At 42.4% G+C, this 17539-nt stretch overlaps 1 protein-coding gene across 1 annotated transcript in view; it reads left to right on the top strand.

The window, feature by feature from the left end:
• The window catches only part of LOC104297844 (sodium channel protein type 5 subunit alpha), a 222074-nt gene that overhangs the window by 83158 nt on the left and 121377 nt on the right, over positions 1 to 17539 (top strand). The window contains exons 9-11 of the mRNA XM_054171205.1: positions 543 to 606; positions 14990 to 15131; positions 16608 to 16805. Of these exons, the coding sequence (XP_054027180.1) occupies positions 543 to 606; positions 14990 to 15131; positions 16608 to 16805 (404 nt within the window). The remainder of the gene's footprint in view (positions 1 to 542; positions 607 to 14989; positions 15132 to 16607; positions 16806 to 17539) is intronic.

The raw sequence follows: 17539 nt of genomic DNA, 5'->3' as shown, positions 1-17539 counted from the left end.
GTCTCTTTTACTTTATACTGTGGGTTTTCTATGCTGAGCCAAATCCACCAGATTGGGGGAGTGGGCTGCTTTGTTAATATTTTTGCATTTTGACTTATAGCTGATTGCATTTTTAACCTATGAGTCAGGAATTTCTGTCACAAACCTCAGTTAATATGTGTCTTATCAGTGTAGAGTCTGAAAAATTACAGGCAAGCTTATGATTTCGTTTCTGGAAACTGGACTGGCTTCAGCAGCAATGTGCTCAGAACAGCCAGCAACATGGCTGGACGAAGACTCGTACAAACCTTGCCCACAGCCCTGCTGCCACCTTATTAAACTGGTCAAATTTGGAATGCAAACAGCAAATGCTTAAAGGGCTTTGGAAAAAGAAATACATTTGTTTTTACCATTGGTAAAAGCTAAAATTAGCAAAACAAAGCAAAAGCATACCATTCATCTGTCAATGCCTGTCCCAACTGAATATGCTGGTTGATGGATGATATTTGTTATCATTCCCAGAATTTACTTGTTAAAATACCATTTCTCTATTTCTGTTGCAGTGAACTACTTCATAAAAAATGGTACAGAAGATGTGTTACTGTGTGGCAATAGCACTGATGCTGGGTAAGTGCTTTAAAAATATCTCCTCTTTTGTTGCAAGGTTTTTGCTTTCTTTTCCTTCAGCTCTGTCCACTTCTCACCAGCCTGAAGTAGATATTTCAACTCCCTTCCGTTAGTCATAACAGGAGAGAGGATAATGGCAATATTGTGCATAGTAATACAATTTTCTGATCTACAGGGAAGAGAAGTTTGTGTGTGTCACTTATTCTGGTCTCAAATCTTTAGGGGCCTTATTACAGTTCTTTTGCAATATGTTTAAATTTCTCAGTAAGAAAACCAGTGAAAACTAAGTAGCATTTTGGCTGAGTGGGGAGTATTTTAAAGGAAAAGAAACAGGAACTGAAACAGAAAAGCTGGAGGGATTTAGACTGATGATGAATTCTGGCTTTTAGCAAAGGAAGATAAACAAATCAACAAATGCTAGTTCCCCAAATAGCATGCAGTGGAGGTGAGAAGATACTCGCTTCTGCGTTGTGATTTGCATTGGTACATATGTTTATAGGCCATGCATCTTTCTTTTTCTTTGAGAGCGAAGAGGTTCAGACTAATTCCTGTGGTATACTAACTCAGTCTGCATAAAGCACTTTATTCAGATCCCTACCATCTGTAGATGGAAATGGTTCCTCCTGCATCCAGTCCTCAGGGTCTAAGAGCATTGTCTGAGACTGTGATTTTATTTGACAAGTTCTTCTGATCTTGATGGAAATGGGAGATTTCAGATGGGATGGAGAGAGATGGGATCTTGTGTAGGCTGAGACTATAAGACATGAAAAGATGGTAGGGTGTTATTACTTGTAAGAAAAGGAAGAAAAGACCTTAAATGTTAGCATGGATGAGCTTTTGATCTAAATATGTGTGAGTATTTGAACCAGGGAGGTGGATGACCTAATTCAAGTGAGGGGAGGAAGCACGATGATCTGCTTGTGTAAGGAAATGTTTTGAGTTGGTAGAAGTAAATGTGGAAGCCTGAAAAGAAATAAGAGTTTAAATTAGGAAGAACTTAATATTTTAAAAGGCATCTATGCACAGGGAGACAATCCAAGGACAAAATCTAAATTTCAGTGTGGACAGGAGGGCAAGAAAAGCCATGGGGTCCTGGAGAGAGATGTTTTACCCTCTGCTGCCACTGTCTATATCTGTGTTCACATAAGACAAAGCGAAAGTTGAAATGTCAGCCTTCCCTCTGCATGTCTTGTGTGTCTGATCTGTACTGCCAGTCTAATTTAGATTGTAAACTCCTTGGGCAGAGGGCCATGCTTTCCTCTTTGTTTGTTCCATGGAAGGTACAATGTCAGCATTCATTAATTAAGTACTTTGTTGATTGTAGTACACTGCATTTATCAAGTTTCAGGCTGCATTCCAAGACTATTGGGATGTTTCCTGGGGATCCCAGGATTTGGCAATCTACTTATGCTGGTGGACTTCAGCCTTTGCTAGCTTAATAGGCAATAATGTTGAGCAAAAAAAGAATGTTCTGCAAAGCAATACTATCTTGAAATATTAGGCACTGTTCTCTCTGATGACCTGATCATAGAATCACAGAATCAGTCAGGGTTGGAAGGGATCACAAGGATCATCTAGTTCCAACCCCACTGCCATGGGCAGGGACATCTCACACTAGATCAGGCTGGCCAGAGCCTCATGCATGGTGCTGGCAGACTGCTACAGTCATGAGCAGTGTTGAAACAATTTTAGGTAGTTTGTAAGACATAGTCTAAGGACTACTGCTTTGGAAATGTCCAAATGGTGGGAAGTTAAATACCAATCCAATATCCTTGGAGTATCTATATATTAGTAGCCAGTAGGGATTTAAGAGTTGGATTCCAGCAAGGCATACTAGCAAAACCACCCTTATTTCCTTCTCTAGAAAATCAATAAATTGCAATGTGTAAGCAAAAAGCCACAACTAGAGAAGACCTCCAATGGAGACATTATGCCCATGAGACAGTCACAGGCTGAATCAGCCAAGGGAGAATGTCCAGCTTTCATGTGCAAAAGGAAGAAAATGCCACCTGCACACCCAGAGTCTTTGTGCTTGTTTTGATAAATACATCAAAACTATCAGTGTTTGTGCCACTAAGGGAAATCCACTTTCCCTTTATGCATCAGTCCTTTCTTCTTCAACCTCTTGCTGTTTTAGTTAGGTAATATCACTGGGTAAGATTTGATTTTAAATGCCTGAAAAAGGGGGAATAGTTATTTCTACTTGCACTGTTTCTTTTAGCTCAGTACTAGCAAGTGTTGTTTCATCCTGTTTAATATCTTCATTGATGATCTGGATGAGGGGGTTGAGTCAGTCATCAGTAAATTTGCAGATGATACCAAGTTGGGAGCAGGTGTTGATCAGTTAGAGGGTAGAAGGGCTCTCCAGAGGGATCTTGACTGGCTGGACAGATGGGCAGAGTACAACATGATGGCATTCAGCAAGTCCAAGTGCTGGGTGCTGCACTTTGGCCACAACAACCCCATGCAGAGCTACAGGCTGGGGTTGGAGTAGCTGGAGAGCTCCCAAACAGAAAGGGACCTGGTGGTACTGATTGACACATGAACAGCAGTGTGCCCAGGTGGCCAAGAAGGCCAATGGCATCCTGCCCTGCATCAGGAATAGTGTGGCCAGCAGGAGCAGGGAAGTCATTGTGCCCCTGTACTCAGCACTGGTTAGACCATACCTTGAGTCCTGTGTTCAGTTCTGGGCTCCTCAGTTTAAGAAGGACATTGAGACACTTGAACATGTCCAGAGAAGGGCAACGAGGCTGGTGAGAAGCCTCAAGCACAGCCCTGTGAGGAGAGGCTGAGGGAGCTGGGATTGTTTAGCCTGGAGAAGAGGAGGCTCAGGGGAGACCTTAATGCTGTCTACAACTACCTGAAGGGTGGTTGTAGCCAGGTGGGGGTTGGTCTCTTCTCCCAGGTAACCAGCACCAGAACGAGAGGACACAGTCTCAAGCTGCTCCAGGGAAAGTTTAGGCTGGAGGTGAGGAGAGAGTTCTTCCCAGAGAGAGCTGTTAGCCATTGGAATGTGCTGCCCAGGAAGGTGGTGGAGTTGCCATCCCTGGAGGTGTTCAAGAGGTGCCATGGTGTAGTAGGCATGAGGTCTTGGGTGAGAGGTTGGACTTAATGATCTTTGAGGTCTTGATGATCTTTCAGACCTTGCTGATTCTATGATTCTATGATTCATCTCTATACCTTACATAGAGTTCCTGCCAGTCATCCACTCCTGCTGTTTAAAGACATGAAGGTGCTTAGGAAGACGATCCTAAAGCCTCAGGGGACTTGCAAAGTGATGTATTCCTTCCTGTTAGGATAAAGAGACCATTATTTACAGGCTGACATATCTAACAGAGTGGATTTGTTTTCTTCTATCCTTCAATAATCAAAGCTAGGAGCAAGTATGTGCAATAGCAAAACAGAAAATCTGAATGTGTAGGACCTTTTGGGATGAATTTCACCACAGGAACAGGGAAGAAGAGTTAAGAGTGAGTAGATGCATCAGATTGTGGCCCCTCCATCTATGAGTAAGTAAATTAATGACAAGTGAGGATGCTTAAGCTGGGAACCCATCAAGGCATCAGGAAAGAGAGGCAGGGTAAAAACAGCTAGAAAATCTATGTCTGAGTGTTTATAGCATTTGTGGAACTTGCTTCTGCTCCCAATTTGAACTCAATTTATTAGCCTCCTGTGAGGACCCAAAGGAGACAGAGGGAAGGGCAGTATCACATGTGCACTCCTGGAAGGATTTGTTGTTAGAATGAGGGATATCTGTGTTGTAGCCAAGATACTAAATCTCGAGGTAATTGACAAAGCCTTTTAAGTGCATTTTTAAAAGCATGTTAATGACACTCTGAGGTTTGGCTGGTTGCTCTTATTATAGAAGAGTAAAAAAAAATATATAAATATGTTTACTATGGCAATTATTAGGTGATGAGACTCAGATGGTCTGATGTAAGAGTTTGTAGTGATGGAGCTGGAGAAGCAGGCCAAAATCAGCAGGGAAATGATCATCGGTGGATGCTATATTGCAGACAACCTAATTATCTCCAAGTTGGGGGCTTTATTACATTACTAAGAGGGACTGTTTTCTGAACAAGCACCCAAACTGCTAATAAAGCAGGAGGTAATGGATCTAGCTAATATTGATTCTAGTTCAGAAGGGATTTGAATAGGTGTATGTCACTCAGCAGCAGCAAACGTGTCTCTAGTACTTTACATGGCAGATGGAAATAAAAACATTTGTTGATGTCTTTAGGTACACACTCAAGCAACCTCAGAAGCTACTTTAAAAACCATGCTGCAGGGACATGGGAGGAATGCCAGGGAGATGGCATATTTCTTAGTTGCACAAGGAGCAACCTGCCTGGGGTTTCCCAGGTTCAACAAGACCAAGTGCAGGGTCCTGAATCTGGGTCGAGGCAATCCCAGGCACAAATACAGGCTGGGCAGTGACTGGCTGGAAAGCAGCCCTGAGGAGAGGGACTTGGGGGTGCTGGTGGACAAGAAGCTCAACATGAGCTGTCAATGTGCACTTGCAGTCCAGAAAGCCAATCAGATCCTGGGCTGCATCAAGAGAAGTGTGGCCAGCAGGTCAAGGGAGGTGATTTCTCCCCCTCTACTCAGCTCTGGTGAGACCCCACCTGGAGTACTGTGTCCAGTTCTGGAGCCCCTATTAGAAGAGGGATATGGAAGTGCTGGAATGTGTCCAGAGAAGGGCCACGAGGATGATCAGAGGGCTGGAGCACCTCTCCTGTGAGGACAGACTGAAGGAGTTGGGGCTGTGCAGTCTGGAGAAAAGAAGGCTCCAGGGTGACCTTATGGTGGCCTTCCAGTATCCTAAGGGGGCTTACAAGAAGGCTGGGGAGGGACTTCTTAGGATATCTGGTAGTGATAGGACTAGGGGGAATGGAATGAAGCTGGAGGTGGGGAGATTCAGACTGGACATGAGGAAGAAGTTCTTCACCATGAGAGTGGTGAAGCCCTGGAATGGGTTGTCCAGGGAGGTGGTTGGGGCCCCATCCCTGGAGGTGTTTAAGAGCAGGCTGGATGAGGCTCTGGCCAGCCTGATCTAGTGTGAGGTGTCCCTGCCCATGGCAGGGGGTTGGAACTAGATGATCCTTGTGGTCCCTTCCAACCCTGACTGATTTTATGATTCTATGTGATGCCCCAGAAACTTTCTTCAGGATACCCCCAAATTAGTTTTTGTCCCCATTTAATTATACAAAACTTTTGTGTTGCTTTACATTTTGTTTATCCAACTGCACTTCCCTCCTTGATGTACTGAAAGAATTTTCTTTGTATTTACAAGGAACAATGGGTTCAATGGAAAAAAGAAACAGTGTTTGGAGAAGAGAGAAAAATCAAATGATTGTGATCAAAGATGTTCTATGGCTCAAAGTGAATGCTGGTGACAAGTGCTGGGCGTTTCACAACAAGCACATTCAGAGTGCTACGTTAATGGAAATGTCCTCTGCTCTGAGATGTGTGTCACAGATTGCCCAGACACTGAAAGCGGTGCTAACAGCAAGCAAGGCTCTTTTAACAACAGCAGCAACACCACCACCAAGGAAGTGTGTTTGCAGAATTATTTATGTTTGTAGATGTGCTTCAGGGTTAAATTGGACTGTTCTTTTGGATTTGTCCAAGACGATTCTCGTGGCAATTTCAGCTGCTTCTCTTCAATTTGATAAAAACAAATGGAGAAAACTCTGACTGTCCAATTTTCAAAGGGCTTACAAATTCTCTAAATTTGCTTTTCAGTTGAATTCCCAGTTTGTAGCTTACCCAATTTTAAACACCTTGTTTTAGCCCTTGGGGGAAGATCCAGTAAGGATCTGGTGCAATGATCAAGTGGTGAAAACTAGTCTTAGCTTCAAGTGGACTGTGCTTCGCAAGGGCTACAGAGCAGCAGATGACAGCAAGCAGCGCTGTGCACTGCCTCTAATCAGACATCATGGGCCTTTTGAAGGCTTCTCTCCTACTGTGTAGAAAGTGGCCCCTGAGGACAAAATTACCACATATTCACAGATGACTGTTTATGGTGATATTGCCAAAGGGAAGAGGTGTAGCTGGACGCAGCACTTTAGGGTATGCTCAGGGACCTACTGCAAGGCCAAACCCCAACACTTAGTGCCTGGCCCCAGGCAATGGGAGATGTCCAATACCAGATGAGAAGTGGTCTCAGATGGTACCAGATGAGAAGTGTCTCCAAGGACACTGCATTCAGGAAGAGATACAGTCCTAATCCCAGCTTCAGCTCCAGTATGGCATCTGGCTGCAGCACATCAGCAGTGCCTTTACCGGGCATTGCCCTGCTGCGATCATCAGACCCAATCTGCCAGCCAGGGAGATGTCAGGACCATTTTGTGTCAGGCTGCACCAACCCGCTTCATGTTGCCCATGCAATTATGGCTTGCTCCTTCCCCATGACTATTAACCAGTCCTTTTGATGAGATGACCAGTACTGCAGAGTCCCATGCTTCCCCACAGAGTAAAGACTTACGTGGGCTGCAGTGGCTTGGAATTACCTATCCATGAGAAAGGAAGATACATTTCAGCTCTAAAGCATTTCCACTTTTATCTTCTTGTGATTTCACAGGAACTTAGACTGCTGCTTTTTGTTCCCTTTCTGCCTGAAGGTTTGGAAAAGCAATAGAAACAGCAAGGAAATTTGTCCATTAGGAGAAACAGACAAGATGTGGTTGATGTGCAAAGCAAACTAACAGACAGAGAAAAGAGAAATTTGTCTTTGTTCTTTTCACTTTTTCACTTGCAACTACAACAGGGAGCTGGCTTTTCAGAAAAGTGTGCATGTTTTAAGTCAGTTTGTGTCCCCTTTGGATCTCAAGGTCAGACTGCTTAGAGGTTGTTTTTTTTTCCTCTTTCACATAATATATCCTGTACATTCAGCTCATGGGCAGGAATAGTCTTCGAGAGCGTGCTGACAATGAAAGCACATTTGCATCATGTCTGTACTGATATTACCAAAGAGACTAGTGAACAGGAAGGAAAAGCAGCCAGGAAAGCTACTTCAGGATGCAACAAGAAAGCACCTTTGGCAACTGCATCCTAGTAACTGTTGCTATAGAAACTTTAGCTACCTTTATCCTCACTATGACCTTGATTTTTCTTAACAGAGTACATTAAAAAAATGTACAGTGTGGGGCAAATTTCTGTATGGTTTGGTAACTTCTGCTGTCACTGTGATTACTGCATATAACAGATGAGGGAATGACCACGTGCTGTAGTACTCCTTAAAGTTTTTGACTGAGTCCTAACTCCTTCTATAGTCAGAGAAAACCTTTGTTTTCCTTTTGTGTTGTGGCAGTTTGCTAAGGTAATTAATACCAACACATAAAATTGCATCAGATACTTGTTTTCATGGTCACCAGGAGTATTGAAGGCAACATTTTTATGGGAAGTTCTCCATGCCACCTCACTGTCAGTGTACTCATTACAGCACGTACAGAGATGCAGCACTTTGACCTTTCTGAGCTATAGTAGCATTCCTTAGCTTTTATGCATTCTCCACATGGTGATTTAAAGGCCCTTGTGAAAGCTTCTTACATCTCTCAAGGTGTAGAGAAGAAACATGCACCCTACCGAGGAGCAGTGCTGCTATCAGATGCTTCCCCCACTGCTGGTTTGCACAGCTCAGTGCTGAGAGCCTGCAACAATGTGTATGTCCACCAGAACATGGCAAACAGCATGCTCTCCTACAGCTCTTAGTCCCCTCACTGCAAACACGCCCAAGTGAAGCAACCCTAGCTGTGCTGGAAATTGGGCAACTACACCAGAGAATAATGTATGCCCAGGTGGTTCTTTAATTCTGCTCTTGGCAACTAGAACCACTGCAGCCTGAGTTTAAATCTGCATTGTTGTTGTTATTACTTGCTTTCTAAATAGAAGAAGTTCCCACATACAGGCCATGTTGTGTTGTGTGCTGGGCAAGTAGGGTCCAGAAGAGCTCCCTTGGCTCAGAGGGTTTGCATTTCAGATGTGCAGTCCACGAATGAGTGGGGTGAAAATGGTGCTCAGGTGTCCTAGTTGCACATGTATACTTCTGGGAAGCCACAGCAATGAGTAAGGTCAGGAGAAACAACCAGTCCATGACACTCAGCAAATTCAGTTTGATAGGGTACAGCTGGCTAATTACTGGGACAGGCTGGTGGAGTGACATGACTTCTTCAAATGTTACCCAAGTAAGGGTATTTTGGAAAGAATGAAGCATGTTGTTTAAACTACCATAGCTAATAAAGTAATGACACCCCAGAGTAGTAAGCAATATTAATACATCTATGACAAACCTGCAGGCTGTGCCACATACCTTAATTTAACTAGATTTTGATGTAAATTACATCTACTCTGTATTGGATACAGTGACAAGAGAATGAGGATGGTTTACTCATGGCGAGAAATACTCTTCACTTGGGTGTGAGAAAAACCAGGAAACATACATGTTACCTGAAAGAGGTTGCAGGGGCCATGGGCACAGCTTTAGGTGTTACATAGGCTTAAGGGCAACAATAGCAGTCCCCACTCCTAGGGATCAGTTGTGTATTTGGAAGATCATGTCTCTGGTTAAACAGCAGCAGTAGGGATTAAATCCAAATCCACTCAATTCTTGAGGATGGGTAATACTGTCTCTTAGTCAAAGCTGTAATAAGCTCATCAGCCACGTGAGAGAAGCAGACTTACTAGGGGCTACAGTCTTCATTAAGCAGTAATCTACCATTATGTTTATGATGATAAATTATTGCCCTACATTTTGTTTGATGAGTTAAACAGAAGATCCAGCATCTGGCCACTGGACTGAGTGAGAAGAAATGACTTTGCTTACCTTGCTGCACACTAAAGTCTAAAAGAGCCATACTGCAGCAGAGGGACTTCTTCCGCTCACTGCTTGTGTGCATGCATGGAGGGTTCTGATGTCTCAAGCTGAAACCAGTGGTTTTCCATCTGCTTGAGCAAGTAGCCAGTGGGGGAGGCTGAAACATTTTTCCTGGATACAAGTCAGCAGCATGCACAGGTCAGTGGGTGCTCTGAGTCTGTGAGCAAGCCTGCTCATGGGCATCTCCTTCCCTTTTCTCTTTCAGTTTTAGCTCCTGAATGATGTCAATCTTTATTCTGAGCTTTTCTTCTAGGCTTTTTTTTCCCCTGCTGCATTTGGTTGGATTTGCTTGCACTTCCTGCCTTTCAGACCATTGGAACCCCTCACTTAAAAAATTCCCTCTGATCCTTTAGATGCCAGGAGTGAGAGCTGCTGAAGGCTCCTAGTCAGACCTACCTAATGTGAAGAATGCCATCTGTGAGTCAGATGTTGGCTCTTAAAATGCAATTAATGGGAAATTTTAAGTCAAGCCTTCCAAGTCTTTAATGAAACAAGAAAGAGGGGAAGGAGAAAGCCCTGTGACTCGAGAGAGTCCAGCGGAGGGCTACAAGGATGATTAAGGGACTGAAGCACTGCCTTGTGAGGAGAGGCTGAGAGACCTGGGGCTTTTTAGTCTGGAGAAGGGAAGACTGAGAGGGAATTTAATAGATGTTTATAAATATCTGAGGGCTGGGTATCAAGAGGGAGGGGACAGGCTCTTCTCTGTTGCATCCTGTGATAGGAGAAGGGGCAGTGGATATAAACTACAGCACAGGAGGTTCCACCTTAACATGAGGAGGAACTTCTTCACTGTGAGGGTCACAGAACCCTGGAACAGGCTCTCCAGAGAGGTTGTGGAGTCTCCTTCTCTGGAAACTTTCAGGATCCATCTGGATACATTCCTGTGTGACCTGTGCTAGATTCTATGGCCCTGCTGTGGCTAGGGGGGTGGACTTAGACCTGTTAGTCTACGAATCTTAGTCTGCTCCTTCCAAACTACTGCACAATATGCTCTACTTGCATGGCTGCATGGTCTCTTCCCTCCAAACCAAGGGAAGTAAAAAAACCATGGAAAGTGCAGAGAAAAACTCTCAGGCCTGATACCTAAAGGAGATTTAAGTCTCTTTTATGGCCTGAGGACTTTAGCACAAACAGGCAAATTAAAGAAAACTCTGGTGTGCATATCAACAAGCCTTGGAGGCCATGGGCACTATCTCTCCTTGCAGCCTTCCCTGTCAAACTTTGAAACCCCATCTTGCTCATCAAGGTAGTTCCCATTCCTCTGGAGTGAACCGTGTGTCAAAGATGTCAGCTACAAACATTTCAGATTGGTTTCTGTATTCTTGGGCTTAAGCTGTGACCTGAAGTGGGAACAATAGGCAGCCCTTACCACAGTGTGGTTTTGGGGTTTTAATTTTGGTGTGTCTGTGGTATGCACTTTATCTCCCATTATTGTTTCTCTTCCATAAGCAATTTAGTGTAGCAACCCACAGTGTGCTTCTGCAACCTAAACCAACTGAAAGTGCAGCCTTTCCCTCATGGATGTCATAGCTGCTACGATCAGCTGTTTGATGCTAACTCCTGGCAACATGTGGACAACCCTCCCTGTATTTTCAGCCTCTGAATGTTAGAATCCTGCACATGGTTGCTTTGCAGATCTTCTTTCATTTCACAACCCTCTTGGCCGCTACAGTCTGGATTAGCAGGTTACTTGGCTTGCCTGGATTAAACTCTTGAGACAGAGCATTTTGTAATTGTGCCCCTCAGCTACAACTCTCTGGCATTCCCAATCTGTGTTACTCAAAACAAAGCTCTTTCTTATGTTCTTTAATTTCCTGTACCAATGCCAGCTTGCCATGGTGATTAGAGGCTGATGGATAGGTAGGTAGACCGATGCTTTTAACTTTTCTGAGTCAATGACACTAATTTTATTGTGATCAATTGAACAGCATCCTGCAAGGATTGTGTGTGGAGGATGCTGTATTTATGTAGCTTGTTGTTGTTGCCCATCCCCACGCATCAGAGCATAGTGCAGTCCTGTGAGATGTTTCCCTGAGGTAAAAGAGGCTAAAGAATTTGCTGAAAAATATGAAGGGGGAGGCTTAATATTATACATCGAAGATGCTTCAGCAAAATCTTGGGACTCCTTAAAGAAAAAAAAGATCGGAGGAAATGGTGTCAGTTGCAGAATAATATTCTCATGTGAGAGTCTTACACCTAAATTTCTGTAGAGTGTTTTTCTGGGAAGCAGCATTTTGCTTTCCTTTCAGCATTTCTAATGCATTCCCTTACCCCATGGGTTATCTCTTCTACAAAAGAGGGTGAGCAAGAATAAGGAGTTGAAAAGTAGGATATTTTGTCTCAAGTGTCTAGTCTCTGTAAGAAGGATGTGAGCTAACATTAATAGCATTTTTGAGCTGGAATTCATGCTTTTCATGATAAAGACATCTTATTTGAATGCTCTTACACTGCACATAATATTAGAGAACCATGTGTATGAACTGCAGTCAGACAGATCTTTTGACACTAGCAATCTACTACTGAGTGGAAAAGGTTTTAGAGACACTCAAAGGCAGAATGAAACATGAAAAAACACTAACTCTACTATAAACAGCAGATAGTCCTCTGAGATATGGTTGCTTATTTTCACAATCAGAGGAGTTGCATCTCCATGTCCTAGGGCTTTCCAAGCAGTTGTGATGAAGTGTTTTGAGCCAGAAGCATCACTGGCAGTAAACCCAAATGTGACTTTGTAACCGTTAATCTTCTTGTGCCAAGAAATTCCTTCTGAAATGCATCTAAGTGCAGTCCTCCTAATGCCACCTTTCTTTCAAGCTCTCTTGTACAAAATGGTGAAGAGAGTAGGAGGAAAGTCTCTCTCATATTGAAGTTAATGGCAACATTTCCATTTTGCATCATATTTTAGGCAACTTGTAGATGAAACTCAATTTCCAACTGACTGCCCTGCCTAGATTTAAGTTCATAGTTAAACTTATCGCCATCAAGTTTTTCACCACTATATTCAGATGTTTTAGCCATCAGTAAGAGCATTAAGCTATGAGACCAGCTCAAAGGAGCCGCTTGCAATTGGGCTGTCCAGTTCTTAACATGATAACTTAATTTCCAGACAAGCACAGTGTTTGAGTGCAGTCATTTTCTCATGGCAAAAGGAATAAGCTTTACAAAAATTCTTCTGTCCTTCCAGGCATGATGTTTTAGCACAAGCAAGTGGAAAGGGTTTCCTCCTTGGAAACCCAGAGGATCCATTTCTCAGAGCTCTTGAACAGTGTCAGCAGCACGTCACAGGCACTGAAAGCTGTCTGCAGCAGCAGATCAGAGGCAGAAAGCTCATGCCTCTATTGCAAAGAGTAACGGCAGATGCTGCCTTTGAGAGAGAGATTTAGGGAAAAGGCTGTCTCAGAAAAGGGTGTGGATATACAAGAGAGATTCAGTGTGCATCTGCATATTTTGGGGGGTGGGGGGAGGGAAGCTGAGATTTCTGCATTTTAGTCTGTTGCTGCAATTCTTATTCAAATTTGGCTTTAACTAGGAAACAATAGATAGTCAAAGTAGGAAAGATCTAGAACAAGACATTTCTAGGCTGACAGGGGAAAAAATTAGAAGTGTCTCTTTCCCTTTCCTTGTGCGATATAGTTACCATTGTCTAAATTCTCAACTAATATAAACTAACTTGACGCTACCTAAGGCAACAGAATCACTTATTATATTCTCTCTTGTGTGTTACATTTAATTCATTAAACATCAGCTGTTCTTTTTATTATTATTTTTTGCTGCTTTTCTTTTTCCTGAAGACTACTGCAAACAAGGATCTGCACACATTTTGCAGTGCTTCAGCACTCCTTTTGCCAGTGTTCAAAGCAGACTTGCTTAAAAATTTGTGCTTGACTAATGATATTACATTAAGCTTCTTAAAGTGTTGTTGCATGTCTAATGTTGGTGGCTGACATGATAGATTTGTATAACTTTGAGACCTATAGCAGTGTATTCTCATCTTGGCCTGCAAACCAGAGTTGCTCTCCTCTGATTAGAGACTTGATTTATATCGGTATAAAAAGGATATTTTAAAAACCCTCCTTAAACTGAGGCTGAGACACACTCTGCTTTCTCAGGAGTCAATTTCTTTCTTTGGGTGCCATTTTAAAAAACACTCTGCATTATTTATATTACTGAAGGCAGTTCAGCAAACCTTGATTCCTCCATCTAACAGGCAGAACATCAAGCTTGCCATCTGCCAGGACAGAGGTTATTGCTCTGTTATCAAAACACTGCCTGGAAGTTGATCTTCCTCAATGTTTCCAGTGAAGTGCTTTCACAGTCCCTCTTATTCCAGCCACCCCTGGTTGTGACAGCTAGAGTTTGCACTGAATCATGCCATGCTCAGCTCTATCTGTAGCATAAGGAGAACAGAGAGAGCTGACATTACCGCAAGGACTACTCAAATCACCTTCTTCCTACCTGACAAATTCCCAAATACCGTAGGGCTCCAGGATGCTGGCAATATCCTTGATCTAATATTCTCTTCCTATGATATACACATAGCAGTAAGCCTTTACATATTGCTCTGTGCCTTCAGCTTCTGATGGGGCACATCTTATGTTTGGAAAGTGGCTGGTGAAATGCAAGATGTGAGAAATGCAAGAGTCTTTTGACTAAGAATATCACACCATTCTGGGAGAGAGGGTGACCTGTCGACCTGGCATGTCTTCCACCTTGTGTTTCACTTCATGATGCAATTCATTACTTACATACTACCACTGAGAGCATTTTTTTTTTTCCTCTGACTTGTAAAGCTAGAAAATTAGTTCTAAAGAGCCTCAAAGTTTAAATAGAGCTGGTGAAATTCATGCTATCTACATACCATTGAATGTGTGAATATGCAAGACACAGAAGGAAAACATTTTCCTGGCAGAAAGAGAAAAAAATGTCATGACCCTGGACTATGGCAATGAGTGTAACAAAGGGATGAGTTTCTTAAATTAAATCTTTAGTCTTTGCAGGGTGTTGAGTACAAGGTCAGGCATAGAAAGCAGACAGGAAGCTGCTCAGATGGCACATGCTGGTGTCATCCAGCCAGTGTCAGACTACATAACCAGAAAAGCAAGGTCACTATCGCAGTATTGCCTACAGCTGTAACAGGAGACACCAGGTTTATGATTCTTAGTTAGCAATAACTGACAAGAGAAATCATATTTAAGCACTGAAGTGCTGCTTAGATGCCTAATTTTGATCTGTTCCAAATATCTGAAATGCTAGGTGTTCATTTACCATTGCAGCTTAAGCTATGGTTGCCAATTTCCTTTTTATCCTTCCAGAGAAAAGCTAAGATTGCAGAGATGTTTAGTATTGTGATTTTAGCATCAACCTGTTTCCTGTGTTTTTACCCAGTGAAGGATTTTACCCCTGAAGATCTGTGCTCTTAACCTAGAGCATTCAATCTGTTCCCCTGGAAATCACTTTCTCCCTGCTGAAGTCGCCTATGATGCATTTCATGTCTTTCACGTTTTGCAGCACATGCCCTGAGGGATATATATGTCTGAAGGCTGGGGAAAACCCTGACCATGGCTACACAAGCTTTGATACTTTTGGCTGGGCCTTTCTCTCTTTGTTCCGTCTTATGACTCAAGATTATTGGGAACGTCTTTACCAACAGGTATGAGTTGTTTTAGCACTCTTAAAATTTGTAGAATAAACACATCATCTTGTTCCAGTTATGTCACCAATAAGTAAAGACAGGAAAGAATTGCTGGTTATTAGGTAAACTGTGACTCTGTGTTCTCTGGAAGAGGACCATCAGTTGTTACAATTAATTTCTTGGAAGTGATGTTCAGGTAAAGGGGGGAAAACTAGTACTGAGAGAAAGGCACTTTGAATGGGTAATTCACCTCTATCTAAATGAAGTTCACTACTTAAGATCTTAAGTTCTCCATGTCACCACTTCATGTTCTTTTTTGGTGACTGATGTGACATATTCAGAAAATGGCAAGACTACCTGGTACTTTCTGTCTGCTGCAAGCTTTTCATCACAGACACCTAACTGGCAGAGGCACAATCAGGTTCAGCTTGAAGTCTTGTGTGCAAAGTGATCTGCTAGTACATGGCTCATTTTAACAGACAATTCCTGAACTGTATCTAAACTCTGAAGAATTACAGGTGATAGTTTGATGTTGTATGGCGTATTCTGTCCATGAAGCCACTGAACATTCACTTCTGCATCTCAAAGTTGCCAAAACTTGAACATACTAGAGGAAATCAAGGGTGTTAGCACTGACAGATAGTACTCTGAAGGTACTGAGGTACACATCTTTGAAGGATTTATGCTTCACAAGCAGCCAGTTGAATCTTCACTCTCATTTCAGAACAATGAAACTGAAGATTCTTTAAACTACATTCACTTGCTTGGCTCAGTGCTGCATGTTCACCTCTGGAAGGCTGCAACTGTCATGGCAAATGAGGGTGAACATCACTCCCTTTTATTACTTGATCATATCACACAGTGGTTTCTGTTACTAGCATCAAATCATTGACTGTGGGGTGTATCTAATAGAACCTTACCCTGTTACCTTGACTCCAGATATGCCTGTAAACCTGGTGAAGAACCAGGCAATACAGTCAATGACACCCAAGATTTGGTTCTTCTTATTCTGAGACAGATGTCAGATTAATATTCAGATGAGTTGCACCTTAGAAGTATCTTTTTCTCCCTGCTGACTAAAGGATTCAGACTGCAAACAACTGAAGGGACACAGCCTGAATCCCGCTTGGGAAGGTTCTATGCACTGGACAAAAATAGATTGAGCTATTTGGGGGAAGCTTTTACTGCAATGGATTGTAAGATTATCTGTTCTGAAAGAAAACCAGTGGAGATACTTGGTAAAGAAAGAAAGCATTCCTGTAGAAATTAATTTTACTGCAAGACATGTAATCTTTGACTGAGGTATAAAAATTTATTGGCGAGAAGATAACTTCCTTGAATGTGATTGCTGTTTGTCATTAGAAGTATTCTACTGTCACAAAGGCTGAATTCAATTCCCTTCCATTGTAAATCTGTTTTGTAAAAGCATTTCATTCCATTTAAAAAAATATCTATTTTCAGCAAATGTTAAGGATTTTACTTTTGTGCTTACAGACTCTCAGATCTGCAGGGAAGATCTACATGCTTTTTTTTATGCTGGTCATCTTTCTGGGCTCATTTTATCTGGTCAACCTGATTCTGGCTGTTGTGGCCATGGCATATGAAGAGCAGAACCAAGCCACTATTGCTGAATCAGAGGAGAAGGAGCGGAAATTTCGGGAAGCCATGGAGATGTTAAAGAAAGAACAGGAGGTCAGTAAACTATGTTGCAATCATTACCTTTGGGTAACGAGCAGATGGTACCTTGAGAATCACATTCTCTTTGTTTTACATTTATGTAATAAACAAAGTAAGATTTTCTTGAAAGCAGCTTAATGTTTAATGTCTTGTATAGAGTTATTACAATTCTTTCCAAGAGAAAAATTATGTCTCTTCTAGCTAGAACTGGGAACGTTTAGAGTTTACATATCCAGAGTTCTCCTGCTTTAAGGGTACCATGTATGCCAGCAGAGGAATTTATATTGGTTATCATGTAAGACATTTTAATGGTGGTATAACTACATCTGCACTTGAGCATAAGACAGTTCTTTTGGTAGCTCAGCCATAGCCCCAGGTGAACCTTCTTCACCAGCACTTTAGCTCATATTCATTTCTTCACTGTCTTATTCAAGCTTCCATGAATATCTAACTGTCTGATAATGAAGATAAAGATGTAGGATAATCTGTTTGAAGCACAGAATGGGCAGCCCATGGAGGTGATGGAGTCACCATCGCTGGAGGTGTTAAAGAAGAGACTGCATGAGGCACTTGGTGCCATGGTTTAGTTGATTAGATGGTGTTGGGTGATGGGTTGGACTTGATGATCTTGAAGGTCTTTTCCAACCTGGTCAATTCAATTCAATTCAATTTAGATCTATTCTATTCTATTCCATTCCATTCCATTCCATTCCATTCCATTCCATTCCATTCCATTCCATTCCATTCCA

The sequence above is a fragment of the Dryobates pubescens genome, chromosome 21, assembly GCF_014839835.1.
Source record: "Dryobates pubescens isolate bDryPub1 chromosome 21, bDryPub1.pri, whole genome shotgun sequence".
Lineage (NCBI taxonomy): Eukaryota > Metazoa > Chordata > Aves > Piciformes > Picidae > Dryobates > Dryobates pubescens.
This window is presented reverse-complemented; position numbering and strand designations above follow the sequence as displayed.